Source organism: Pterocles gutturalis, unplaced genomic scaffold (assembly GCF_000699245.1).
Source record: "Pterocles gutturalis isolate BGI_N339 unplaced genomic scaffold, ASM69924v1 scaffold20890, whole genome shotgun sequence".
Lineage (NCBI taxonomy): Eukaryota > Metazoa > Chordata > Aves > Pterocliformes > Pteroclidae > Pterocles > Pterocles gutturalis.
Window position 1 is genome coordinate 1 of NW_010138743.1, and position 27,264 is coordinate 27,264.

Genomic DNA, 27,264 nt, shown 5'->3' on the forward strand with positions numbered 1-27,264 from the left:
CGACGTTCGGAGCGCTGCAGACGGAGGAGTGGGGACAGTTCATGCACATCTGCGACGTGATCAACGCGACGGAGGAGGGGTGAGCGAGGCAGGGGCTGCGGGGGGCAGAGGGACCGGCAGTGCCCTGAGCGGCCCCCTTCTCCTGGGGGACGTTAAACAGCCGGGTTGTCCTCGGAGGTGGCGGCTGGAGGGCCGGGCGGTGCGATGCCCATGGGAAGTTGCCCCGACAGCAGCAGGGAGCAGGGTCTGCGGTTCGTAGGGAGGTTTTGCCTGGCTGGGTGCCTCTCGCTTGGCTGACAGGACGTGTAGGGGTTAGGTTTGTAGGTCCTTCCCCACAGACAAGCACTGGAGAAAGGTGACAATGTGGATTTCTCGCCTGAATCCAACATTTTGTACAACGTGTACAGCTTGTCAGGCTAAGCGGGTACCCCTGTGCTCTGCAAAACCCAGCCTGGAAACAGAGCTTGAGCATTTGCCTGCAGCACCAGTTAAAACTCTGTACTTCTAATGTAATTAAGAGTTCCCTGATAGGTAATTCCTCAGCCAGCTTACATCCCAGCAGGAGCGAAGTGATGGCTGGTTTCTGTTCAGTGGGATCCATCAGACCAACACGTGTACCGGGGCTCCCGGGACAGAGCTGGCCTGTGGCACTGAACAGCCACCTTCTGGTTTGCTTGGTCACTTTGGGCTTTGTGCTTCCTTGTTCCCGCCTGTAACGGGGGGAGAAGGAATTTTTTTCCTATGTAAGATCTGATTCAGCATTGCATTGCAAGAGCTGGCTGCTAGCAGTGGCACATTTTATCACTGGCTGGAGAGCTTTCTCCAGGAGGATGAGGTATGCGTCAGTTTCCACGCTAGTATCTTCTTTTGCATTGGCTTGTCCTTCCTTTCATTTTTCTCAGATCCCTTACTCTCACCTGTGGCTTTTGGAGCTTGGGACGTCTGTAGTAACTCCCTTCTGGCCATTGCCGTGCGCAGTAACACAGGTTGACCCTCAGTGTTTGTTTTCATGTGGAGCTCCTATGCAACAGAGCGTTTTTTAACAAACTATTTCCTCTTGTGCACAAAGGAACTGCTCGTAACTTCCTCCTAGGCAGCTACTACTAGTTGTATTCTGTAACAGGATATTAGGAACAGCAGAACTGCTGTGTCTAATTAGGCAAATGGTTATTTTAATGCACTATCCAGCTCCTGACCAGAGCATTTCCAGATGCTTCACTGAGAGAAGCAAGAAGCAGGAGTGCAGTAGTAGTAGTAAAGCTTTCTGCGAGGGAAAGGTTTCCTCTCCGTTCTCATGCTCCCATCCATCACTTGATGCTCTACTGGTATGGCTGGATATGACATAGGATTAAGAAAAATAGAGAAATCTTTTCTTTTTTTTTTTCTGATAAAGTATATTTCAAACTGAAAAATGTGGTAAAGGGAAATAATCATTTAATTTCATTGGCTTTGAAATATTTTCAACAAGTTTTCTTTTTTTCTTATTGAAACACTGTATTTATGCCTATTGCTTCACCTTAGATTCTAGCAAGATCCTAAAGAGACTTTAGGACATCTTGTTTTTGTTGATCACGAGCATTGAGCTGGCCCTAATAATTGTACACTATAGATAGCCCATATTAATCAGGCAAAACTGTTTCCCACATTTGATAAGCATGATACCATCTTCCACCCTTTTCCTCCTACATAGATAGTTAAAAGATATGGGGTGTATATATAGAAAACAAAATGACTGGGCTAGAAATGCCCCTATCTCTGGGGTGGAATGGGTTGTCCATCTGTACATGGTAATTACTCAGATGAGCTAAAAGCATCCTGTAATTATAATATAAAGAGCCAAGACGCCCCTACTCCTGACAGCACTCCCAGGAGAGTATTTTTTAATGGCATCACACATGAAAAATAGGTACCAGTCAATTTTTGATACATCTGGCAATTGTTTTTCCCTTTCATAGCAATAAAAGCTCAATAAGTAAATCTGTTGTACAACAGTGAAATAATATAATTTTGGAGGAGGCTCTGCAGAGAAGAACAACTTTATTTCTCTGTACCAGTCTCGGGAGTAATGCAGTAACAAACCTGATTCACTGCTTTGTTACTCTGGCTCCATTTTGCTGAGATCAATGGTGCAATTGCTCTAGTTTTATGTGGGTGTAAATACAGGGATGAATTTGGTCCCGTATCTCAGACCGGTATTTTTGGCTCTTGGATGAAGTTGTGAACTAGAAAAACAGTCTTAACTTCACTGGTAACTTTTTCTACTTAATTTCTTGTCACAGGCCTAAAGATGCAGTTAAAGCGCTAAAGAAAAAGCTTTCAAAAAACTGTAACCATAAGGAGATCAGGCTTACCCTGTCTGTAAGTACGGCTATGTTTATATTAATTAGACACTAAGGAGGAAAACATTTTAAACGATAAGGTGAGATGCAAATTATCACTGACACAACACTCCAGGATGTTTTCTCTCTTTGTTTACGTGTACAGCACGACCACAGTGCAGATCAGATGGTGTACTGGTGTTCCACAGAGTCCTGGATGACACAAATTCTTGAATTTATTGTTGCTTTTTTGGTTGTTTTTGTTTTTAAACCTGTACTGTGTACAGGTAGTATAATTCTTATTTTCTCCGGTGACTGTCCCTCTGTGAGTGCCCCACCTGTTTGTCAAAGATACAGGGGTTGGGATATTACATAAAAGCTACAATTGACCCTTCGATTACTCACCTTGTGGTACTGATCTTAGTTAAACTGAGCACGGTATGCAGGGTGGTGGAGTGTGCTAGACCTGTTTGTAAAGGTAAGTGCTATCACGTACAAATGAGAGATTTGAATGAAAAGGTAACAATGGGGAGGTAAGCAAGGGAGCAAGACACAGGGTGAGCCGTGTAAGGTTCGGATGTTTTGACTAAAGGTTGGAGTGGCTGGGAATATCCTCATCTCAGATAACCCGCCCTGCAGCATCTGACAGTATTTCCGAACTATCCTGGAGTTTGGGGAACTCTTGTAATTTCAGTCCATTTAAGATTTACTGGAGTATGTTATCTTAGTCCTCTGGTTTTTGCTGCCCTGATAATGCAGGCAGTAGCAGGAAGTTCCTAACACTGTCATAAGTCCAGAGTTCACCCCTTGAATTACTCTTGACTTTACTCTTGACTAACAGTAGTGCAACTGTGAGAAGAATTATGTGATCTGGATTTTAAGTTGTTGGGGATTTGTCTTTCATTATTTGTCTAGAAGTGTTTTCTTCACCATTTCCTTTTTAGAGGTTGTAGAGGCCTGTCTGCATGACAGTATTACTCATGAGTTTGGTATTTGTTGTGCAAAATCATTATCTATATGTGCTGAGAAGTGATTAAGGAAGATAGGTGATGGATAGTGTGGAATTGTAGGTCACTTAGCAATTGCCCAAGTGTCTCCTGTCAAGTTAGAGATGCAGATAAACGCGTTAAACGTACCCATGGATACCTTCACCTCATTCCATACCCCCACTTCTTTCTTGGCTTCCTCCTCTACTGTTTTATGAGTCACCTTTTTGTGTGTTCCAGTGTTTGCATAACAGAAACGCTTGGTTTCCGCTGTAATTGCAATGCCTGTATCAGATCTGTTTTCTTTCTCCTGCAGTCTTTGTGCACCTAGGTCCTTCTCTGAATATCTGACACAGTCAGCTGGAGTGACAATAGCCCAGTGCTTGGATTTAGAGCCTTCCTTTGGATGTTTACCCAGCAGATACACCCAAGGTGACACTATAGTTTATCTCTGAAACACATAAAAGTGGGAGAAGGATCTTGATTCAGGTGTATCCAAGGAAGAGCTTTGTCGTGTTGACCTGGCAGCTTATTGTGTTTGCTGGCAGCTGGAGTGTGTACCAGCTTTCAGTTACGCTTCTGGTCCAACACGTTCTCACAGGCTCTTTGCCGTCCAAGGCTCCTTCTCTGTGTCGGTCCCCACCCACTCCCGTGTACACGTGGAACTTTGTGCCAGGCAATCGCATCCTTCTGGCACAGCTGCTGGTTTCTGACTGCAGGTTTCTTTTCCGTGAGGTGGTGTTTGTTTTGTTTTGTTTCAATAAGTGCCAGCCTTTCCTCTAACTTTCTCGCTTCCTGCTTTTGTGTTTGTGTAAGATCTTCCATCGTTTGCCTCTCCCTCTGCCCCTGGCTCCTTTCCTTTTTCTAGTTTTCTACCAGTACTGCTGGCACTTTAGCAGGTGTAAAACCTTTCCTTTGATGACCTCATCACAGACCACGTATGACTTTAATCTCCTTTGTTCCCAAATTAGTCTATGTGCTGTATCTTCTGTTTCGGGTTCTTGATTGCCTTAATGACATTGTTTCTGTTTCCCATTTTGAAATGCTTAGATTAGAACAGCAAATCATTGCAAATGGAAAAAGATAAATAATTTTCAGTTCCTAAGCCATGAGCCCTCATTCCCTGTGCAACCATTATCTCTTAAAAATTATTTTTCTCCCAGATTTCTACAAAAAAAAGGGCTCTCTTTTGATGAGCTGTAAGCTATTGCCTGTGTTTCTTACAGTAAATGTGGTCATCCAGCTTCTGAGACTCCATCAGATTGTCTCTCCTACCTACACGAGATACAATCATCCAGCTTCTGAGACTGCATAAGATTGTCTCTCCTACCTACACGAGATACAACTAAGAAGGCAACAGATCTACAAACCATTTCTCTTTTGAAATGTATTTTGATCCATTTTTATTTACTCAACCTTGAAACTCTGGAATTTAATCTTTCTAGTGAAACTGCTTAAGGAGCTTATTCCCAGAGAATACAGAGTGAAATGTGAAATTCTTCATCTGAAGTAGCACAGCTGCACGCGTGAGCCCTGATTCTGCCATCGAGACATGTTAAATCTCCACGGTGTCTTCTTCCTTCTGGCTCACAGATCTGTATTTATTTACTTGGAGGAAGACGGGCGAATGCCAGCTGTACAATGTGTTGACATCATTCACTCTGATCTACTGAAGTTGCGTGGTGCTTGGGCAGTCGGGTGGATGGGGGTGTTTGTGTGTCAGGCTGTGGAGTTGCTTCACGCGCAGCCTTTGATAGAGCCAAGAGATCAGGGCTGGCAGGGGTGGTGGTTTCTCAATCGGAGTGCAGAGGATTAGAATTTTTAGGCAGGAATCCAACAAAGTGTGTATGAGTTATCTGACTCCTTATTACTAATAGACTTTGGATTCGTAAGCTCTGTTTACATACCGAACGCTGACATGCCTGAGAGCATACGGGGAGGTAGTGCGTTGAATTCAACTTGCTCTCTGCGTCTGTGTCCACACGCACACTCTTACGTACAAAGCAGCGGGCAGAAATTTAAGTTGGAATTATTGTTTCCTTTCTGCATGCCATTGTTGGAAAATATTGTAAAGGAATTCATTGCTTAGATTTACATTTCGGAGTTTGGTTTTTTTTGCCTTAGGCTTTTTTCTGTATTTTCCTTTTAATATCCTGTAAGTTTTTGGATGTAAAAAAATTTTAGCATGGCAAATGTGGCTTTCAGATTTTCATTTGTTAAATTAACATTCCACAAAGCAGAGGATCTAAAAAACAAAAACATGAGAGAGCTCTCCAGCCCCTTGATCAAAAAAGCCCTAGTCAATTTTATGACACTATATGGTATATATGGGCAAAGAGGAAAAGAAAAAGGTATTGAATGGGAACAAAGGAAATGCATGTTTCAGTGGTTTTTTATATATATGCGTGTATATATAATATAAAAATCTGAAGAATTCAAGACTTCTGCAAAATTAATATTGTTGAAATGCAAAGTCTCCATAGCCACTACACTGTAGCTGATGAATGGCAGGTGAAAAAGCTGCTCGTACAGGTTTCTTTTAAATGCTGGCACTGGGAAATGGTCTCTTGCTCTCCTAAAACTCTGCTGTGTAGACATCAGTATATGTTTAGTAGAGTGTAATCCTGGAGATGGATTAACAACTTGTTTCCTTTCAGTCAGAAATACAAAGAGGCAAGCTGTTCGTCTCTGTTTTCTTGCGTTCACCTTAGATCTGATTCCGTATCCATCACCCAGTACATCCGTTCATCACGGCTTTATGGACCACGCCTGGCTGCTTGAGATGAGCAGATAGTCTCACTGAGTTAGGAGTGAGGTCTCTAGTGACAAGGAATGTAGCTGACTTTCTGCTATCCCCACCAACTTCTCGTTTTGTTTCAGCCGTACAGTTTGTCTTCATCTCTGTCCAGATGCCTTTTGTCATTTCGGTTTTGCGTTGCTGTCGTGTGAACCAGTGTGTGCACGTCGCTCTGTCAATTCCAACAGTTCTCAGGTCCTGCCTGTCATTTAGAGGAAGTTTAATGGTTTGGTTGAATTTAATTGGCCTGTTCTGTTATTAAAACGTGCTTCTATTGATATTCCATTGCGCTGTGTGCAGCAGTTGGCTTGGCCACCTTGTGTCTATTCATTCCAGTGCAACTGCTTAGGAAGGTGAAGTCCTATTTGCAAAGATAATTAACCCCATTGAAATTCTAATGAAAGGTGTTATAAGCGTGACAGTGGCTTGTTCACAAATGGTCCACTTAAAAATAACTGAGTCAAATTCTTCTTTTTCTTACACCAGCTTAGTTTCACTCCAAGTGAGTGGGCTGGGCTGGTGTAATTGAGCGGAGGATCTAGTATATTAGTTCAGTACTTCCATTCAGAGGGTAAATACTCAGTCCCTTAAGTAGAGAATTAATAATAGGGAGTAGTATACCAGATTTCCCATGCACTGGGTTGAAAATGTTTTACACAGACCATCTTTGAAGTCCTGCACAGGCAAATGACTTGGTTTATTAGCATATGTTTCATGTACTCTTTCAAATGAAAAATAATGATTCGAGCCAAGACTTTTTGTAATTATCTCTCAGTTAGGTTTTTGCACAGCAGTCTGCCAGTGTCTCTTTGTTCTGCCCTGTTTTCATTACAGCAATATATTTTCTTCTGGTTTTAAAACTCTTCTCCCAGAAGTTCCTGATCACACTGGGAGAAAAATCCCCAAGTCCCGAGGATAGAGAACGAGTTACTGAAATGACTTAAACTTAGTCAAATATTGTCTGCTCTGAATAAGAAAGTATACTTAACCTACTTTTATCAAAATTACAATAGCATCCTTTAAAATATGTGTATCCTTTTGAGAATATATCCTGTCTGCTGCATGATTCAGGGGAGGTTTTTTTCTTGAAAACCATGACATTTTGGAGACTTTTGTTAATTTCTACCCTTAGCTTTCACCTTTCCATCTTCCCTCTTAAATTGGGAGGGAAAGTAAAGATACGGTTGAAGAGCAAAAAGCACAAGAGTGACTTTTTTTTCCTCTACATGTGGCATTGTGGTCCTGTCGTCGATCTCCAGATCTGAGCCAGGCGAGATGAGTTCTGTTCCTGATTCTGCACCTGAATGACTCGTTTCCTATCAAAACTTGGCCTGACTTCAGATAGCTGGGACGTAGTGACAGCTTTTGATATCTCTTCTGTAAAATGGGAATTGTAATCGGCCACCTCCAGGTGTGAAAGGGAGAAGTATTATGTCATTATCATGCACTGCTATATTGGTTAGGGCAGACGTGTTGCTTGCAGGGATCCTGCTTTGAGCATTCCAAGCAGAGTTTTGGAGGTAGACTTCGTTTGTGAACATGAATCTGACAATTGGAACAATTCAGCTAATCTGTTCCAAATCAATGTGACCTTTAAAAAACGTGGGGAAATTGTACTCTGAGTTGTTGAATTTGTTCTTTTCTATTTATTTTCATTAGTCTCTCACTTACAGGACAGATTAGAAGAGAGGCATTTAGTAATCTTATTTTCTTCTCTTGTAGAGCTCTTCAGAATCTGTCTGACTAGAGTACCTATGTGCTAGGCAGTGGATTAGTTCTATTACTGAATCTGTACAAGACATTTTTTAAGCTATGGACAGATTTCATGCTGTTAAGGTACTGTGCGTTCAGTAACTGCTGTGACATGGAAACAAGTGTGGACGCACTGCTCTGTTACAAACAGCGTAACTCTGGCTAACGCATCTCGTTGTGTATCGCGTAGGTGTAACGGCGCACGCAGTGAGCTGCTGTTTCCCTCCAGTAACCTCATCAGCCATTCTAGTGAGATAGCTGGCAGGAATCTGTTCAGATCCATTTGTGCTCTTCCCCATAACACCTTGGAACAAATTAAACAAAAGGAAACAAAAGCAGTCAAGTTGGTGGGTTTTTTTTTCCTAGTATCTGTGTAACAGAAGCTTTTTGTGTGTGCAGCTGCTGGACATGTGTATAGAGAACTGTGGCCCAAGATTCCAGTCTTTGGTTGTGAAGAAAGATTTCTGTAAAGACAAGCTGGTGAAACTGCTGAATCCAAGATACAATCTGCCGATCGACATGCAGGAGAAAATCTTGACCTATATCATGGTAAGTCTGCAGTAAACGGTAAGGGTTTGTGTCTCTCCTGTATGGTAAACATTTAGTGATGCAGACCATTTCTGTACTCTGCAGGAACCTCTTCCTAAAGCAGACTTTACTCTTGCTGCTGCTGCTTCAAGCAGGAGTAGCACAGACTGGAAGACAAAGGGGGAGAACTGGAAAACTGTCAACCCCCACCTTTTGTATTCCCCTCCCAGTCTGTGTGTGTGCTCCCTCGGTGGCTGCACTTAGCAAGCAGGATGAGAGGGAACTTGGGAGCTTTTGTGGTTCCTGCTGCTTTGAATGAAGTGAGCTGGAGTGGATGGAGGGAATGACCTGCCTTTAGGACCACATACTTTAGACACGCTTGTCTGACCCGCTGACTGTCCATTTCTGTGACTGTTCTTGTTATTTCAAAACTAGACGTGGGCTCGAGGTTTCCAAGGAATGGTGGATGTGAGCGAAGTCAAAGAAGTTTATCTAGAATTGTTGAAGAAAGGAGTGGAGTTTCCATCTCCTGACACCAGCAGAGGGGTACCTAAGGTGAGGATACACAAGGATACTTCATTAACCATTGTAAATTAGAAACAGGGTGTGTTAATTGTGTGAGCTCTGTAGACAAAGAACATGTGTTTGTTTGGGGGTCTTTTTATTTAAATGTTCCAGGACAGAATATGACCAACCTATTTCAGCACATGAGCAGGAATCAGTTTCAATTATAACAGCAGAGATAACAACAAAGAAACCTGGCCTATATAACAGTTTATTTGTTTTATTACAAACCACAGATTAGCGGATATGTTCTCAAAAAGGAAGCATCTCTTTTGAGACTTTCAAAGTGTGTAAAAGATTTGGGCACACTGTTTGCCTCAAAGTGAATGAGAGCTGCATGCTCCAAAATTTTCGACTTCTGAAAGCCTCAACTGAGTAAGATTTTAATGAAAACATGTACTGTACAGGATTATGAGCATTATCTATCTTTAAAATTAAACCAAGAGAGGTAGAAATCTATAAGAAAAGATTGTCTATATATGTCTCCAGCTGTTTGCACAGCTAGTACACAATAAACGTTATTTAAGCATATGTCATATGCATCATCACATAGCATCGAGGACATTAAGTATGGCTTGAGCATTGGACATCAGCTGAAAATACAGTACATGTTTTAAAGCCATTCTTTCCAGATTTTTCTTCTTTAGAGGAGTTTTCACAAGAGATTTGGGAAGTTTGAAAACCATCCACCACTGGGTGGAACCTTGCAATTACAGAATTAGTTGTCTATAATCAGTGCAGACAGGAATGATTCAAATTTATCCTGAGTTTGATTTGATGATTGAACAGTGGCGTGTACAAAAGCTTATGTATTTAAAGGTGGTTTGAAGAAGCTGTGTGGAGAATGCTCTCAATAGAAAATAATTATTTTTTCTCACCAAGTGTAGTAGAGACGATTCTGTCTCCCACATGTATCTGCCAGTTAAAATCAGTGGCAAACCTTCTGTTGATCTCAGCAACAGCAGACCTGAACGCGATTTTCAACTCAGTCTCTAGGAAGTGAAGGACTTGAAGAGTGTAGTCTTGTGCAGGTTGGGTTTTGGATGTGGATTTATTTTTTTTTTTATAGCAGTCAGTTCAAATGCAATGCAAGTGAAGCTTTCTGCAGATGAAATGTTCCAGCTTTTCGATCCAGCAGGCCTTTGCAGTTCATCTTCCGCAAAGACCAGACTTAACCCTCCAACCTTTCCACCGCTTCCAAGGGTGATTGCATTCTAAACTATCCTTCACTGTAAAATTGCAGTGATGCTTGGCTGTTCGATGGCTTAAGAGCTCAAGCAGCTAGGCTGTTCTTAGCCATCATGACCTTATTCTGTGATGGAATTTACTTGCAGACCCATTTAAAGGATATCTGAATTCCAAGCCTCATTTCATTACAAAATAGCCATTACATTTATTCTTGTAAATAGATCTTCCTCAACAAATTCCTTGGGAGCATTGATTATGAGAAAGCTAATGTCCAGTTGTCTAGTCTGACAGAGATGTTTTGTAGCTCTCTCATCTGCATGTTTGCTTCAGTTCTTTTGTTAAACCCAAGCTCTGCTCTTCTGTCTTTCTGCAGAATTCATCTCGGCCTTCTGCAAAGTCATCACCATCTTCTGCTAATCCTGCGAAACGTTCTTTGCTGCCTCTTCCCACAGGCCCAACATTATTGCTGACTCCTGAGCAGGTGCAGTACTAGAGGTTTAGAGGGGGGTGGGTCCACTTGAAATGCACGGGTACTGTGTGATTTTTGACAACCTGGGCGGATAGACCACTGGAAGGGTCAGTTCAAGTGGCATCGTTCTATATTTGTGGGTTTAGGTTCATTCTCCTATTTCATATGATGGTGTGCCAAAGCAAAGTAGGCAGAAGTGACTTCAGTAAGTGCCAGGCTGTACCCCAACCAGAAAGTGGAATCATTTACTCAAGCAGGAGAATATCTAGTGATGTCTTATGACATTGTTACGCAAATTGATAAAAATTACTTCAAAATAACTGAGAAAGCCAACTTCACTTTTGCATAAGGTTTGTGTGAAGAGATGGTTCTAAAAAGCAGAAAGGAAAGGATGTTTCACTTCCATTCCATGTAGATAACGCAAAAGAGTGACAGTAACGTTAGTGAGAGGGGTTAACTGTAAGGAAAATGAGTAGTACTGTCTGACTTGGGTCTTCATTTGATTGCACACATAAAGGCTGGGCTAATTCCATTCACTTTCATGGCATGTCACTGGGTTAAAATAATGCTAATTAGGCCCGTATTATACCTGAAGGGGAAGCAAGTGCGTATTAGAGGTAAGAATTATTCTGCTCACTCTGTTCATCCACCCAATATTCTGTCCTGTTGAACTCAACAGATTGGGAAACTGTACAGTGAACTGGATATGGCAAAAATGAATGTGAGAGTCATGTCATCAATATTAAAAGAAAACGTTCCTGGCTCTGAAAATCCGGATGATATGAATCTCTTACAGGTATGCAGTAATTCACTGGTAGGGGCTACTGGTTTGGTTTAGTCAAAGTTGGTTTTAAAATATGTTGAATCTTTTCTTTTAACATCTGGATTCAGATTGCCAAATGGAATCCAGCAACAGGTTTCCATCTCTGGTTTTGCTCAGCTTTCTCTTGTTACCTTCACCTTCCCCTGACATCTAGATAGTCAGAAAAGGATAATACAGCTTGCAATGCAAATTTAAGCTCTAGGGAATTCTAAGGGCAAAGGAATTTAATAATGGAGCATTCTCTGTTAAGCATGTTCTGTCAAACAGCCCCAAGAACATTCCAGTTGAACGCAGTTGCCTTTTGGGAAAACAGATGATGACACAGTCTCTCTCATATCCATCCTGGAGTTTTCAGTGCTGTCTTTATTATTAACAGTACCTTAAAGGCAGAGTGAAGAATATGAAGTATTGGTTTTATGTGCGTGACCTCAAAGATCGGGAGCTCGCTGTGCTGTAGATGAATGCACGTGCTCTTACAGGGTAGCCTGAAGGAAGTGTATTGCAATAATCCCATTTAGATTTGCCAGGGAACATGCAGACATTCTTCCTTCTGTGATGTCATTCTACTCGTGCTGTATTTTCTATTTTAGAAATGAAAAATGCAGTGTTACTTTAGTATTTCAATAGCGACCCATGTCAGTGAGCCTTTTTCTGTTTCCTGTGGTCTGCGAGAATTTAAAAAGCTTTTGTCACATCCTTCTGTTTCTAAACTTACCTCCAAATTTCTATGCTAAGAAGGCATTTTTGGTCATCTGTCAGCATTAAATGTTGTAGAGAACTGATCTGATTTTTGCAAGCCTTCAGTGTGCTGCTTGTGCCCAGTGGAGAACTTTTCCTTTGCAAGGAGCCACTGCTGGGTGCTGTTGGCTTGCCTTTGAGGCTGTGCTGTTCAGCTGTGTCCGTTTATGGATGGATCCACAACTGGAGGTGAGATATGGAGAGACAGCCACAGACTGCCACTGCCTCTCATCTTTAATGACAGGCAGCGCTGCTGGTCTTGGGGGCACTAGACAGGACACAGGTGCAGTCTCTCAGTGGTTTTTGCTCCCCTGGAAATTCCTCGTGTCTCCAACACTCTTTTTTTCAGAGATCTGTGGAGCTACAGGTCCAAGGAGGAAGGGTCTGTGAAGCAAGGATCTGAGCAGAGTAGACTTTAAATGCAGGCAAACAGCTGTTGCAATAGGTTGCAGAGGGTTTGCTTTGCCCACCCTCGAGGACTGAGTGTAGGTTGTCCCAGCAGTGGACACCACTAGCTGATCTACGGCTGTTCTACACAATCCTTCACTTCTGCAGTGCTGCTGCTACCAGGGAGGCTGCCAAGGTGCAAACTGGCCTTGGTGGCTTAACCAACTGGTGAAAGACATTCCAGGTAGGAGTATACACTGGTTTAATGTACTTGGCCACCTCTGTCCGGTCCATGACCAGGTGTATCTGGCTGTGAAACAGCAAAAGCATGTCTTTCATTTCCTGGCTCCTACTGCGGCCCTTCTGCATGTGGGCGCACCGATGAGGTTGCCCACAGTAAACCAGTGGATTCTTATTGACACTCCCAGTAATGAAATTTTTGGCAAAAGTTTGAGGACAGGGTGTGGAGTTCCTATTTGTGGGAGAGTGACTAAAAACTCGTTCCTTCTATGTTAATTTCCCTGTTGTTCTTTCTGTTCTTTCCCTTGTGCACTGAGTGGTGTAAAGCATCGAGCACGGCTAGCCGGTTCCTTCCACAGTGTTCATGTTCCTTTGTGTTTGTAGCTCTACCTGGGTTGCTTGGATTTGACTTTTGTTGTCAGAGAGCAAAGTCCTTTATTAAAAGAGCTGCTTGTTCAGGCTTTGAGTGAGCTGGAGACATTCATTTCAGTCCTTCCGATTATCTGGAGTCCCTCGATAAAAACTGTAACCGGGCAAACTTCATCAGCACAATGTATTTTCCGTTCCATGGCTTCAGTACTGGCTGGGCTTTTCCCTTCCTCCACCCTCTTCATGGATGAGGCTTAGGACAGCAGATCTCGCTTGAAATATTGTGCTGACCACTAACAGAAGTTAAAGAATAGCTGAAGCTTAGTATCAGCCAAGAAGAGTAACAAACTTTTGGACTGGACTGTGAATACCCATTTGATGGCCATGCAGGAATTTGGGTCCAGATCACCAGCTGGTAGGAACTAGCACAAATTCACTGGAATCACTGATGATTGTTATACCAGCTGGTGGTCCATCATTGTAAAATTCCGGTTTTCAAAACATAAGAGTGCATGCATCATTATGGGTAGGAGCGAAGCCTAGCAAATCCCTCCTTGAAATGAGTGTCTGAATTTCCTTCTCTGTTGAATACTGATATTTACAAAGGAGCTGCTCTGCCTGTATAATGGCGTTATAAGAAATACACATTTTTAAAATGCGGATCAGGTAGTAAAGTGTGGTGTCGGAGAGGTTTTAAATTTAATTACAGACATTAAACTGAATACATTTTTATGTGTTTTATGCTGGGCTATGAAGATACAGTACTGAAAGGTACGGTGCTCTGTAATCCTTGTGCAGATTTGGCAAAGGGATGCAAAATTTCTTTTCACATAACTCATTTATTTATGTGAAGTATATGTTTTTTGAGGAAACATCAGATTATTTTGAAAATAATACCAGAACAATTTCTGCATAGCAGTGTACAAATGGAGTATTTTTCCCCCTCCTTTTTTTTTTTTTTTTCCTTAAGCGGAGCCAGGCAGCATTTGCAAATGCACGGGGGGGAGTGAGGGGGGGGAAGTGTTGGCTGAGTTGAAGTTCCTGTTGCTAAAGAATTTGTTTCTCTGAACATGCAAATTCTGCAGTGGAGAGGAATATAAATAAACTATCTTCCAATTCAACTGGCAATAATGCAAAATTCTGCTCAGTAAGCTCTCAGAATTCTCCTATCAGCTGATTCTGCTATGTCTTTGTGACTTTCTCAAAAAGTGCTTAGATTAAGTCCATCAACCACTTAGAGGAATAGTTAGAGCTAGAGACTTTCTTCAAGCAGACGTTGAACATCCATTACATCCATGAGAAGCATCCTACTGAGTTTAATCAGCTTCGGACAAGTTCAAATCAAATTTTCTCTGCATCACCCGGAGGGGTCTTCGTTATTTTGCAATTTGTAATTTAGGCTTTAGAGACAGATCTTTAGAAATAAAGGTGGGTCAAGAGGTAGGGATTGGGTAGGGGTAGGAGTGCTGGCTGTCATGGAAGAGTTGTCAACCTGTCTTGCAGAGATCAAAGACATGAAAATGACGCTGTTTGCAATGTTTGGTATGCGTGCGGTTTGTTAAGGAGTGTTACCTGTGAGTCTGCAGCGCTCAAGTGTCTTATCATTCTCCTCCAAAGCTGACAAACTGGGAGACCATACTTACAATTTATTTTTTTTTTTCCCCGGCCTTGGGCAGAAACTGTATAAGACCTGTCGGATGATGCAGGAGAGGATCATGGAATTGTTGGTGACAGTGGAGAATGAAGATGTGATAGTGGAATTAATACAAATAAATGAAGATCTGAATAATGTCCTCCTGGGACATGAAAGGTAAGTACAGGGCCTCTCTCCTTCCATTTGGTATCGTAACTGAATGAGCACACTGAACGGACCCAGACAGTCCCTACATCTAGTGTTGATCCTCCACAAGGAGGCAGATTTTTATCCTTAAATCCAGAAATGAAATGTGATTGCAAAAATAAAATTATCTATTTCCCTTCCCCCTAAACACTTCAGAAACAGTTCATAAAGGTAGTTAGAAAACCATTAGAAAATGCGATAAAACAAGTTAACACCATAGGCAGGGAAATCGGATGGAGGCATGTAAACAAAAATTCCTTTGGAATTTGACATTCCTTTTTGGTAGTGCACAGTGAATGTGTCATCAGTCTGCTACAAACCAGTTGCGACTGGTGGTGGTCCTTATTTCTGCTAAGTGTGTATGCTTCCAGGGAAGAATACTTTTCTCCTTTCTAAACAACTCTGGCAGCTTTACTACAGAAATTGGCCATGGCATAGCATTCTGCCTCATTGCATGCTCAACAGAGTCGCTTGGTTTTCTCAACTGGATCGAAACACGCTGTTCTACTTGTCTTTCAGCAGAAAATGTTTCTTTTTTTCACACATGGAAGCACTGCAGTGCTTGCATTCACATCCTGTGTGTTTGTTATGTAATTGGTAGCATGACTAGATGCTAGAAAAACTGAATTAAACTCAAAATTCCAGTATTATCCCCCAAAATATCGCTATGAGTATACTCATGGACAGTATTATGGTTCAACAGGAACTAGCCTTCCATGTTAAATAGTTTCTCTCCTCCATTGTTAAGAAATGTTCTAGAAATCATTATGCATCAAGTGCAATGGTTCTTGATTAAATTTAGCAGATTTAGAGAGTTTAGTCATCTTTGCTTTTTAAACCTCTTCTGAATGCTGTACTGAAAATATCACTAATCCTTCTAAGTGTCACGGCAAAAAATTTGGGTCTAATCTTGACAACAGTTAGTTTTCATTTATCCTTACATCTTCTGTCTACAGCAATGTTAGCATATCTTACAGAAGGTGCCTTGAAAGAACTGTGTGCTCGCTTCTTGCTTTAGGAAGTTTTTCATTTTAGTAAACCAAAAGTAGAATTCTGTTCAGCTTCTGTAAATCCACTGAAGTCAGATGCAAGGTTGCATTTTTGTTACACCTGATGAATACTGGCAAGACCAAGAACCTGTTGAACTACGAATAATAGCTTGTGGGTATAATTCAATATATTAGTTATGAAAGACTCACTTTGTGATTGAAGGAGCAACTAATAGGCCATCATGAAATTGGACAGAAGACGACTGCGTTTCTGTACTGTAATGGTATGGTTGTATGGAATGAGTCTTCCAGGTGCAGATGCATTGCATTTCACGTACATTAAAATGGATTTAGTTAATGTTTGTTGGAGAAGATTTGTTCTTTGGAACTCCCTCTGAACAATGAGATGTGTAAAGGACAAACTGATTTTAACTAGCTGCAGCTGTTTCAGACTGTGTGTATTGTTTGCAGACAAGTCATGCTGCATTCCCTGTTTCTTATTATCAACGTAGAGTCCAAATTAAATCCGGAGCAATCCCCATTGTGCAATAGACTGCTTCGTGCGTGTAACCATGACTCCCTCTAGTGGCTCTACCAACTTCTTGGTTCTTCCTGGATTTCAGATAAATATTTATGTTCTGCAGTTGGAAAGGGTTTGGGATTTTTCTTTTCTTCCTCCCTGCATATAGACTATCTGTGCGAGCCTCACCGGTATGGTAATGTGGAATAGCCAAGGGAGTTGTGTAGTCAGTCTCATGGTCTATAGCACGTAGGGCTCTTATTTCTGAAATGGATTGACGTGTGGATGCTGGATGTCACTTGACTGGGTCTCTGCTGGACCCGGCGTAGCACTGTTTGACTCCCAGTACATAAATATTGATGCAGATGGACTTTCTGGTCTGCTTTTTTTTAAAAAAATTATTTCAAATGCCTGAGCTAATGAGAGGGCTGTGTCCCAGAGTAGGCGTGTGGTTTATCCTGAGATGGCATGAGGGCGTGTGGGGACCTCTGAGGACAGAAAGCGTCCTGGGACTCAGTTGGAAGAGTCGTCTGGTCAGAAGGAGCCAGATTTGGCACCGTGCATGTTCATAGTTACCTCTCTGGCGTGAACAGAAGCAGACTGTGTTGTCAGCTGTGCCTTGGCTCTGTTTTGGAAGAAGGAGACGGCTGTCTTCAGAAGCGAGCCCAGGAACAAGCTAAGTGGTGTGAGCACAGGTGAGCAGAGGCTCACAGCCCCGGAGAGGAGTCGGTCAAATTGCCAGTGCAGAGACAGGTGCCCCAGAGAAAAGCACCTCTTGTGCTTGTTTGGCACTTCTGGAGTCTTTTGATAATCAAACTTTGATTATAACTGGCTTTATATCCCTATGAGTAACATCACAGAAATGTCAGAATAAACATTTTAACTGCGACTTCAACAGGTTCTCACGAAACAGAGTTCGGTTTTTGGAGAATCAGAGAATACAACGTGAACGCACAGAGGTGAGTAATTATACCTGAGAAACAAAGGGAACTCTTTTCTGTGTCCTGGGAAACACGGTGTGATTTTGAACTTTCCCTGTCCAAAACAGGGCTGAAAAAAAATTGATGTCCTATGTATCAAATCTCAATAACAAAAATAAGTAGTATGAAAATAATTGTAGAGGATCAATCAGAAGATCGATATCAAACTTGTATCTAAACAAGCTCATGATTGCTGTATAGAATTGAGTCTATTTCCTGCTCCAGAATTGTTTTCCTGAATTTTTTGAAACAGCAACTTTGCTGAAACTGATATTTTCTGGAAGGCAATTTTTGTTTCATGATCTCTCTCTTTCACACCACAAAAAAAAAAAAAATCCTGGTATTCTCATACTTGCCAATTTTTAATATTATGATTTTTAAAATTTATATTCTGTGAAAACAGCAATTTGTTTAAGACTATACAAGTTCCTTTTTTAAAGGAAAAAGAAAAAAAAACCCAAAACAAAGCAAAAACCAAAGTAACCCAAAAACCCAAATAACTTTATTCCTTTTCAAATGTGAAGCTGTACAGGAAACAGCCATCTGCTCCCTCAAGTGATCTACTCGACCTCTCCATAGATTCTCCATCTCCTGTGTCACCAGTGGTGCAGACTGACTCCGCAGTGTCTCCTTCAGGCCACAGTAAGTGGTGAATGTACATTTCCCTTGCAGTCTGGTTTCCTAAAGCAAACCAATAAGAGCTTGGTGGAAGAATCAAGAAGTTCCTTGTAAGAAGGAAAACAAAGATACTCCTTAAGGATGTTCCTTAGGTCTCCTTACAAGGAGAATTGATGTGTGTGCATAGGGGAAAAAAAAGATAGTATGAGGTTCCCTGTAATTTGTTTGCAGTGGAAGCAATAATCTTTTTCTACCATTACTTAAGTTTGAAGTGTAGAACATGCTCTGTTTTATGTTACAATGAGGGCTGGAAAACATTGAGGTGATTGCCTGTTCTGTAGGCTTGGAAGACAGAAACACAGATATGGTTTTCTCATATCCTCTTGATTTCCTAAGTTATTTTCAGGAGGCTCTTGGTGTTAGAAACAATTCACTTTGAGAAAGGTACTCATCTCCTCTAACTTTATTCTTCTTTCATATCAGTGGAGTGAGTAAAGCTCCGAACTCTGGTACCCTGAAGTACTGTTTGCAGAAGCCCCTCCTTTATCCATTCTGGGGGAGTCCATACACAGGTGTGAGTGTCCCCTCAGGAATAAATGCCTATAATTCCATTTTAATCTTTAGAAATAGTGAAAGGAGTTTTAAGTGGTATCTACCATGTATAGTGCTACAGACGTTGTTCTGACATTTTAAGGAGATAAATATATCGCATCTAAAACCTTCTCAGAGTTATTAAAATTTTGCCTTTCATGTGATAAACAGCAATTTGTTTCAAGTTCTTTATATGCCTCCCAAACACAGCTTTACCCTTTCAAGGTTCATAGTACAAGTAACTAAATTTCCTTAATAATGTTTAAATGAACATTAATTATCGCTTTGAATTTCAGATTGCATATCTGCACACCCTGAAGATAAAAACAAGCGTTATCCATCAATTTATCCACAGCTAGATTTAGCAACTATTACAAAAGCTCAGCAGTTCCCGTGAGTAATGTCTTATCAAGAAATGGTAACAGATAACAGATCTTCAGAGGTATTAGTACTCTGTAATTCATCTAATGAGCTTATAGAAAGCTCTGAGAACACAGATTGACTACTTTTATATGTTAGTCCAGTAGAACAAGTGAAAACTACCTGTGTGCTAGACGTTGCTTAAAGATACGCTGCTCCTGCACCACCGCTTGGTCATGGACAGAAATTTATCTCAACAGTCAAGACATGCTTGGGTTATAATGACTCTGCTTTAAGCATTGCCAGTGCTGCGGTGAAAGGGAGAAACAGATGAATTGTACAGGTCAATAAGGACAGTTTAAGACAGGAGGGGTGTTCTTGTAGTTCCCTTTTATGGGAACGGGACAGTGGCCCACCTGCCCACGCTGCTCTCAGTTGTGACAAAAGGCAAACCAGCAAAAAAATAAGGTAACAATCAGAATATACTGTTTTGATAGTTTGGCAGTTTCTTTCAATGTATTACTCTCTCCTAGATCTGCAACTGAAGCACAAAACACTAGTGTAAGCAACCCAGCTGGACATGTGTATAGCAATGTGAGTAACGCTCATGTTCAGAATAATCATTCTTTCTGGCAGCTGTCCAGAGGAGAACTCCTTGGATTTACCTCGACTGCTGTCCAAATGGGATACAAAGATCTATTCTGGGGCCCTTCTCCACACCTTGGGGAACACTCTGTATGGGGTGACCAGGCCAACTTTCCTCTTTTGATACTAGAGGTGCTCATGTGAAAGCATATTTGTCTGGGTCCAGCACAATCTCAGGGGAGTTTGCAGCAGCAGTTGCTGTATTATTTGTGCTTAATCTGTTGCTGTGTGAAGCAAACAGATCCCTTCCTGCTGCCGTCATGTTACTCTGGTGTATTTCGTATCTCAAATAATATGCTCAACATCCCCCACCCCACAAAAAAAAACCCCAACCCACACCCAAAAGAAAAAAAAAAACCCAACAAAAAACCAAGCGACCCACCAAAAAACCCCAAACACTTAAAAATCAAGTACGGTGTAGGACAAATGGCATATACTGCCAACACAACACCCATGACAGAAGGAATGGACAGAATAGAGGGGCTTGAATTTGATTGGTATTCTGTAGTAGGCAGTTTGAAATAGAAAAGAGGAGAAGCAGCCCCCAAACACACGTGCATATTCCTTATTTTAAAACGCAAGTAAAAGCAGGTATCTGTATGGTGAATACTGCAGTCTTGGAGTCGGTGTAGTGTAACAGATTACACAGAAGTAAATTATACACATATGCTATAGATAACACTAAAAGATGTTTTGAACTTTGTGTGGAGAATGGAGATTAATTAGACTCATAACTGTTGACCTTAGAATTTACCTGCTGCAGTGTGAGAGTCTAAAGATAAGTCAGCAGTTAGGTAAGTTAAGTCAAACCAGTTCTCACAGAACCGTCTGTTTATGCTCTGTTTTGCTTGATTTCCTCAGTTGGCAACTCTTTTGAGCCCAGTGCCTTTGAATCCAGTAAATGTGCCAGCTGGACATCCTACATCATTAAGTGGACTGTCACCAGCAGGTAATAAATACTCTCCAGGCCACCTAACTTTCATGGAAATCTATTTTTCTTGTTAGGACTTAGAGGCTTTACATAATGGCTGTTAAAGACTAGGAGCAGCAACAAACGTTGACAAAATCTCATATTGCTTGTGGCTTGTCTTGGACATCTGTCCATTTTAGCATTTAAAGCAACTATAGATACATGGGAGATAATCTGCTACTTTTGGGAAGGTACAAAAAAGTAACATGCAGTAAGCATGCTTTTCGATTACGTTCCAGTCTGGATTTATCTGCCTGTCTTTATTCTTCAGCTGCACCAAAGAACAAGTCCCAGTCATCTCATTACTACGAGATAATGGAATTTGATCCGTTGGCTCCCACTGAGTAAGTAACTTTTAAAATAGTTAATAAACTGTTTTCTTAAGTATGAAAGGCAAGAAAGCTTCTGAGACAGCATCTTCTGAGTGAGAAAACAGACCACACTATTTAGACCGTTAGCTGACCAGCTGGATCGCTAATATAAATGAGTGGCTGTGTTTTGGACACGTTCTTCCAATATTTCTGGCATAACCAATTAATTAAGGACTAAACTCCTATAGTGTAGGCATGTGTAAAGACGGTGGAGTAATACTGTGTCAAAAACAATTACTGAAATCCTTTTCAGTGATATGAAAAGGTGAATAAAACATGTTAAGGGTGGAGGAAGCTGATTGACACTTCAACACAGGTAGTTCTGGAGCAAGATAACCAAAGTAATTCCTGTTCACAGTAATGGTGATTTGTAAGAATGTTGTTCTACTGCGTATTAAGAAAATCCTCAATTTAAGCACAGGCTACAAAAGGGAATTGATGCTGGGACTCTCCAGAGGACCAAGCAGGCAAACAGAAAACTAATACAAAACTAAACAGATGGCAGAACTCTGCTTTCTACCAGGGAATTGCGAAAAAATTGAACCACCTACACAAAACTTATTTCCAAGGAACCATCATGTTTTGAGGAGGAAAAATATCAAGAGAGCTTTATTTATTTTTTTTAACTAGTGCAGTAGTTGCGTGCCACGTGGTATGCTGGCCAATTGCATTTTGCAGACCTGTTTCCCAACCTTATTTCATCGAAAGTGCCCATGTCCAGAGGTATGTTGTTAACTGTGCAATCACAGCCACACCACAGGATGGCCTCTCTGTTTCCATGGAAACCTGGGCATCCTGCACCTGATGCTGCTCCGTTAGGCAAACAGTATAAACTCGGGCAGTTGGTGCTTGGGCAGGATTTCATTGGTGCATTTTGTCCAAATGAAACAACTGTGATGCAGGAGTCGCCCTGTTCCTCTTTTTCCAGAGCTATTTATGAAGATATTGATGATGTGCTGAAGACAGAAGTTAAAAAGGATGCAGAATGCTGAAGGTGGAGGTGAAGTCTTTTACCGAACTGACGCTGGTGCTGTGCTTCCTGTAACACCCAAGTGAATAACAGAACGGGTTTTGTATTTTGACACAACAAACAATAAGTATTGGAATACTGCATTGGGTGGAAGTTGAAGAGTTAATTGGATCTACACCTTGATAATTTGTCCTGAATGTTCAACTGTGTATTCTTTGAGGTGCCTTGCAGAATTATTTTTTTAAGTATTTTTGGGGCCTTTAATATGTTTTCCAGATTCACCTGTGTGTGAGGTAACACTTCACACCTGACACAAGTAACAAAAAGGATTCTTGCCACTATAGAAGAAAACTTTTCTTGCAAGTTCACTGTTCCTTTGTGTTGCTTTACCCCTTTATTCAGCAAACAGAACGTTACATTTACAGAAACTGCAGAATCTGGTTTCTGGTTTGGCCTTATTGCTGTCTCTGTTAATCTCTCTAGAAATTTATAAGGGGGTTTTGATATGTAGGACTTTTCTAGAATTGGTCCCCTTGATGGTTGTCTGAAGACATGCGGTGTTAACTTTCCTACACTCATATTCCTAATACAGACTTCTCTTCCTAAAAGCCTGCAATGTAGTTGGATTTTTGTCTTGGTAAGAACCTGAGCTGGGACATGAGGTGCTGCCATCCCTGATGAACAGAACAGGAAAGCCCCGCTTGTTCGTATGTTGTTGCTGTTATTTACTCAGTAAATATTGGAGGGGGATCAATTATTTCTTTCCATGTTCCTGCCCTGCAGAGATTGCTGTTCTGGTGAAGGAAAAAATAATCATCTACAATGCAGATGAGCAATAGTTATCCATTTATTTTATTCAAGTTGTTTAACCCTGTTAATAACAGTTTTATCTTTTAATAATTAAAGTGCCTTATCTATTTTAATGCTGAATGTAAAATGTGCACTTTAACAGGTCTGGTTCTCTGGATTTATAATTGATATAAAATTTGAGAACTTAGTTCATGTTCAGAGCTGATAAGCTAATTTTTCTGTGAAATACTACATTTAAAATGTGCGTTATGTTAACTGTTTAACTGATAAAAGTTCTCAGTTGGTTTTGCAATTTTTGTACCATAAAATTCCAAATAAAAGCAAATGCTTACTGAGAAGCCAGCTCCTCTCACTTCTGAGTTTTTACCAGATGACACGCGTATTCCATAGAACACCCACTGCAGATAGCATGGGAAGTATCTTAGCGTGAACCCAGGGTGTGCCATTGCAGGGTTAGAAATTTTGCAGCTTGCTGTAGGGCTACATTAGTTCTGTCAAAAAGACAAACTTGAAGTTTGGGGTTTTTTGGAAGCAGAGGTGAAAAGGTAAGCTGCTTTGTCATTTTTCTTGTGTTACATGCAGTGGTCTGGACAGCAGCCTGAGAAGACTGCTAACAACAGTATGTGAGGGGGATTGATTTCTCCCTACAGCTTAGTGTGCTGGGTTTTTAACAATACAACTGAAGTGTAACAAATGACAATAGGCTGTTTCAACACGGTAATCCATAATGGATGATTGCTAACTGAACTTTTCCATATTTAAAGCACCAAAATTGTCACAAATAGATGAAAGCGCTGAAGCGAACTGGCTAATTACTGAGATGGGAGAGCTTGTTTTATAGCTGGAATGTGCTCAAACTCACGGGAAAACCCCCACATTTATGAAACTGGCACTTGCCAGGAGATACTAATTTCTTTCTAAAGCACAGGGCCAGAATAAAGCCATGTGTGGAAAACTCCCATGATCAGTTCAACTTTCAAAAAGACAACGGACTAAAGACAACCCAGGTAAGAATTTTTTTTTTCTAGCCTGAATTCAAAGGTTTGTCATGATATTTTTTTTTTTTTTCTGAAGCATAACTGGAATTAGAGATGATAAAGCTTGCTGCTATCTTTATACAGATATATCTTGTGTGGGCTTCACATCTTCTGCTGGACAAAATGCAATAGAGAGATCAAAGAATGAAAAGGTTTTTTAAACTTTAATAAATACACAGTGCAGACCTGACATGAATGTCATGCAGAATCTATTTAAACACCACATACAATTGGTAAAATAAAGCATTTTAAAGGTAGCATCCATTTATTTTCAAAAAAGCACTTTTAAAATTATTGTATGCAAACATAATTGAGCCTAAAGTAACTGCAGTTATTTCTGATATACCCCTTACCTTGTTAGGAGTCCAAACAAATCAACATTAATCTTACTTCGTTAGATCTCATCTGCTGAAAGGGTAGAAAGAACTGGCCTAGCAGATGAGATACTGGACTGAGATTATGTCCTGTCTGAAAATGAGTAGGTTGCTTAAAGTTGCTCTGTAACTCACTCCTCACTTGCAAAGCTGTGATAAAGTGTTATTATCCCTACCCAACAGGTAATGATGAAAAATTACATAAATACAGGCTTACTTGTTCCAGTGATAAACAGAGTACCTAGGAGTACCTCTGAACAACTGCTGAGCAGACTTTGTTGGATTTAACTTTCAAATGGGGTTGATTCCTTGTGGATCTGAGCTCAGAGACTCCTACGCTATCAATTTAGCCTTCAGTTTAGAGCAGTTGTTTGTATACTGCCTTTCCCTTCAAAGCATTTCATACATAAGCTGAGCTTGTCTGTGTACTGCCCTCTGCAGTACACAGAACAGTAGGCATAAGCAGTACAGATATTCTAAACGAGTTGAACATAACGTCAAAATTTGAAGATGGTATTTCTAAAGGGAAGCTATACCACAGATTTGATATTCTTAATTTAAATTACTGTTCCTCATTCAAATGATAAGTTTGAGAGCAGTCTGCTCTTACCAAATGAGCTACTGATTCAGTAGTAATTTGAGAGGGTGCATCATCTTCTGAATTGTCATATCCTCCTGTGCCATGGGAAAGTTACACAGCAATACCGTCTAACTTTGTTTAGTTTTGAGATTTCATGAACTGATTACCTGTTTTTACTTCTTTAAAAAGTAACTTACACGGAAGTTATTCTTCAGAGCCAGCAGTGCAATTTTAGATGCTTAATAAACTGATTTGTTCCTCTGTATTTAAAAGAGGATCTCAATTTACACTTGGGTTTAAAAATTTGCCTCACAATATTCAGATAATATGTCTTATAAAAAGATGCCTTGATAAAACCCTCTCTCTTCCAGGAACAGTCTGTTCCCTTTTATTGTCTGATGAAAAAATACTATCCCTAAGAAATAATATTCCAACTACATTAAGTTCTTTTAAAAAAAATAGAAATACATCCTTTCATAACAGCAGCATATGCCTATGGTGGTTTAATAATATAATTTCATATTGCAGAGTACTCCTACAGTTTTTTTTTTTCTGTCGAAAAATGGTTTCAAAACTGATAGTCAGGTAGCAGAGTCAAACTGTGCAGAGATTGGCCTTTACTGATATCCAGGAAGTGGTAGCGTCTGTCCTTCCTTTGCCTCAAAAAAGGTGTAAGAGAGGGTGATCAAATCAACTTTGGCCATTTTTGGGTCATCTACAAATTCTGGATCAATGTAGAAAAAGACAGGCATGTCCACTTCCTCTTGAGGATTCAGCCGCTGCTCTTCAAAACAAAAACACTGCATGGGGGAGGAAAAAGACACAAATAATTAGACAACAATAGCTACGGTAAATTTCATCCCTGCCAACAGGAGGGAAAGCTTCATCTTGTAAGATCAACTCTCCTTCCCTGTACATCTCTAAAATCCTGAGAAGGATCAACCAGATGAGCAAGAAGACAGCAATTCTGTTCCTCTTGTGTTACAGGGGGAAAAAAAAAAAAGCTTTTAATGAAGCATCCAAAGTGCAAATTGGCCAGGCTAGCATACATCACTGCCTTCTGTGCTCAATGTCAGTTGTGCCAAATACCATATATTTGGGAGACACTCTAACTGGACATGTATTGCAAATCATTATGAAGACAGTAAGGCTATAAGAATGAACTCACACGATGTCATTTGAAAAAATCAAGTTGGCATACAAAGAATGGTATCGAGGCTTAAAAATAGAAAAATTGTGGATAACTATTGTCATTCATGTAAATGAAAATGTAATATTTGTTTTGTGTGAACACTTACTTGTATTTTATTGAAATACTGTCCTGCTTCAAAGGGTATTACATTGTAGGTAGAGATTCCAATTATTGGTTTGTCAGTCGGATTTTTCGCTTTATAAAATGCCAGCGCAGTCTCTCCTGGTACCACCTGTATAAAGTAATTGCATGGTCATTTTTAACTCACTGCAGCCTTCCACTCAGAGTTCTATAGACTTTATCTCAAATTAGTTCATTTTCTCTTTTGGTGTTTCAAGCTGGTTACTTCACTGTTTAACAAATATTTTGCTTTTAGACAATTCACCTCTATTCAAAATTAAAAGCACTAATAATGTTATAGGTGTGCATTTTTAATCTTACCCACTTTGCCACTGAGACTTATATTATTCACAGCTGTTTAGCAGCACACAGAGCTTATTTAATATGCAAATTATATATTGTGTACATTTAATTAAGGTTATAATTCTTTCAGTACTGGACTTGGAAACCAATTAAGCAGCATGACTCCTCTTGAGAGTTTTTATTAAGAACTAAATTTAAACAGTGAAGTTAGATTGCAACGTTCACTGTTTAAAATACATCAACAGTCCTACCAGGATAGGGGTGAGGAAGCACCAGGGGCAAAGCCTGCCACAACCCCACAGGTTTAGATACCCTGCTCTACCAGGTATTATTTTTTCAGTCTGTACATGTACACCCACGCTTTATGGTGTGTCTATAAATATATGTTTGATAGCAATCATTTTTTTGGTAGCTTGATGGGATGGCAGGGGAGCAACTCCACTTTACTCCAGGAGGCAGTAAAAGTCCTGCCCTTTGGGTCAAAGGCACCATCAGCCCAGCCTTGCCCACCAGCTCCCCCAGGACAGTTCTGAGCTGGAGGGGGGCAGAGGCCGTGCCCCAGGTGCGCGTGTTTCCAGCCCAGGGCCCAGCCCTGCCACCAACGGCTCTGGCTCCCAGGTGGCCAAACCCCAGCCCACCCTGCCCCCTTGGTGTGAGGGGGTTTGTGGGGGGTGAAGCGAAGCCACTCACGTAGATCTCGCTCTGCTGGGGCCTGAAGTTCCACTGCAGGCTGGAGTGCACGTCCGCGTTGAACGTCACCCTGATCACCCGCTCCCGCACCGGCTCCATGCTGGCGATCTGCTCCGCGCTGTGCCCCGCGCTCGTCGTGCCGCCC

The 27,264-nt window shown here is 41.0% G+C and overlaps 2 protein-coding genes across 2 annotated transcripts; one reads left to right on the forward strand and one right to left on the reverse strand.

Annotated features, from left to right (window-relative positions):
* Positions 1–5: 5 nt before the first annotated feature.
* TOM1L1 (target of myb1 (chicken)-like 1) lies at positions 6–22,035 on the forward strand (the record flags this gene model as incomplete). Its single annotated transcript, XM_010083129.1, has 14 exons — positions 6–79; positions 2,280–2,358; positions 8,253–8,402; positions 8,817–8,936; positions 10,507–10,614; positions 11,282–11,398; positions 14,836–14,969; positions 17,407–17,467; positions 18,013–18,130; positions 18,994–19,090; positions 19,591–19,651; positions 20,564–20,651; positions 20,944–21,016; positions 21,972–22,035. Coding segments are annotated over 14 exons (1,344 nt in total), but the record flags the coding sequence as incomplete, so codon positions are not given.
* Positions 22,036–25,304: 3,269 nt separating this feature from the next.
* Positions 25,305–27,257, reverse strand: LOC104459617 (cytochrome c oxidase assembly protein COX11, mitochondrial; the record flags this gene model as incomplete). Its single annotated transcript, XM_010083128.1, has 3 exons — positions 25,305–25,614; positions 26,113–26,238; positions 27,120–27,257. Coding segments are annotated over 3 exons (447 nt in total), but the record flags the coding sequence as incomplete, so codon positions are not given.
* Between the last annotated feature and the right edge of the window lie 7 nt (positions 27,258–27,264).